This window comes from Asparagus officinalis, chromosome 1, assembly GCF_001876935.1.
Source record: "Asparagus officinalis chromosome 1, Aspof.V1, whole genome shotgun sequence".
Lineage (NCBI taxonomy): Eukaryota > Viridiplantae > Streptophyta > Magnoliopsida > Asparagales > Asparagaceae > Asparagus > Asparagus officinalis.
Window position 1 is genome coordinate 124,602,712 of NC_033794.1, and position 2,074 is coordinate 124,604,785.

The following is a 2,074-nucleotide window of genomic DNA, read 5'->3' on the forward strand; positions in this document are numbered from 1 at the left end:
GCATGCCCTCATTTGTTCTTGGCAGACCTGAAGTTTTAAAATTGGCATTTTAGTACCCTTGTGACCCTTACATGTTATTTTAAAAGTTTCTAACCCTTAATGTTTGTTTACTTTTACATAATTCAATTTTAAACCTACCCCAATTCTATTTCAAAATAGAATTGCTATAGGTTTAAACAGTGAACTTATTCTTTATGATTACTATCAAAAACTAGCTGCTCCTTATGGAGCTTACCAAAAGCTTATCGTTTATGTTTGAATTTCACGTATACCGAGCGCCTTTTATGGTGCTCGTGATGAGATAATGTTGACAATGGTGAAGTACTGGAGAATTAAGGTCTAATTTGATTCAGCGAGCAAGCTAATATCTCATTATTTACATGAAAAAAGATGATTCAATCTTAAATATAACTCTTATTTGCTCTATTTTAGTATGTACATGTTTGATTCATAGAAAGTTACACTGATGATTTCAGGTCTTCTCCGAGACGGACGCGTTGTGGCCGTGAAGCGTCTGTACGAAACGAGCTACAAACGCGTCGAGCAGTTCATGAATGAAGTCGGAATCCTCTCCCGAGTCCGCCACCCGAACCTCGTGACCCTCTACGGGTCCACGTCCCCGAACTCCCCCCACCTCCTCCTCGTCTACGAGTTCATCCCCAACGGGACCCTGGCCGACCACCTGCACAACCCCGTCCGTCCCCCTCTCCCTCCGCCTCTCTGCCGCCATCGACACCGCATCCGCCCTCTCCTACCTCCACTCCATCGACATCATCCACCGCGACGTCAAAACCCACAACATCCTCGTCGACAACAACTTCAACGCGAAGGTTGCCGATTTCGGCCTCTCCCGCCTTTTCCCCGCCAATGCCACGCACGTGTCCACCGCGCCCCAAGGAACCCCAGGGTACCTCGACCCGGAGTACCACAGGCTCTATCAACTTACAGATAAGAGCGACGTTTACAGCTTCGGAGTGGTCCTTATGGAGCTCATATCGTCTAGGCCGGCGGTAGATGTCAACCTTAGGCCGAACGAGATAAGTTTGGCTATGGTCACAATGAGTAAGATCCAGAACGGCGAGTTGGCGGATTTGGTCGATCCGGGACTTGAATTCGGCTCCAATCAGGAGGCGAATAGGATGGTGACTCAAATGGCCGAGCTAGCGTTCAGGTGTTTGCAGATGGATAGGGACATGAGGCCTCCGATAAAGGAGGTTTTGGAGGGGTTGAAGGAGATCGAGGTGGGTAGTCATTGTAGTGGCGACGATTGCGAGGTTAGGACTAAGGAGGAGTCGAGGCTGTTGAAGGATTCAGGGTCGATATCGCCTGATTCGGTGATGAAGAATTGTTGGATGAGTAGTAGTTCTACTACTCCGAGCTCTAGCAATCAAGGTATAGTCTGAGTTTGTAAGGGGATGTTTTCTCGTTTGAGACGATTGTGGTGGTGTGTAGTTCTCACATATGTTGTGATATTAAGAGGGCAATGTACATAGTAGGAAGAGGTTACTGTAGTTAGATACGTCGCATTTATTTGCAGAGGGTAATAATTGTAGAAGTGCTTAAACAGATTTTTTTTTTGGCCCTCGCACTTCACTGCCTTAATTTTATGTCATCATCTTTGTATTAAAGACATTTTCCTTGTTCTCTAGAAAGTTTCTGTTGGTTATATTGAACAGGACAGAGAGTCATATTGAAATGCGTAAGATCTGAGGGGTATATATCGGATGTTAACTCTTAAACTACACGACTGATAAACTGCGTCAGTTTCCACGTACGCCTGTAGACAAACACGGCAAGGGTACCAAATTTGAGTTTCAATTTCAGTCATCGATGAAAGAGATAAACTTAATGTTCTACTGTGGACTTCCTGTAGACAAACACGGCAAGGGTACCAACTTTGATTCAAGAATGAGATCAGCAGGAGATCTGCTCAGGGGTATTGGCCACGGCTTCCCTTCTGTTGATTTTTATGTTGTCTTTGTTAATTTCTTCCTCTCAAATTTCAGTGAAATTGAGACCACAGAGAATAGGTATGAAGATGAAATAAATTGAAACTTTTGGATATAAAAGTGCA

General features: G+C 44.6%; 1 protein-coding gene across 1 annotated transcript in view; it reads left to right on the forward strand.

The window, feature by feature from the left end:
• LOC109841157 (LEAF RUST 10 DISEASE-RESISTANCE LOCUS RECEPTOR-LIKE PROTEIN KINASE-like 1.2) overlaps positions 1 to 1,632 on the forward strand; it is a 3,775-nt gene extending 2,143 nt beyond the window's left edge. Inside the window, 2 exon segments of the mRNA XM_020410041.1 lie at positions 477 to 702; positions 704 to 1,632. Of these exon segments, the coding sequence (XP_020265630.1) occupies positions 477 to 702; positions 704 to 1,403 (926 nt within the window). The 3' untranslated portion in view covers positions 1,404 to 1,632.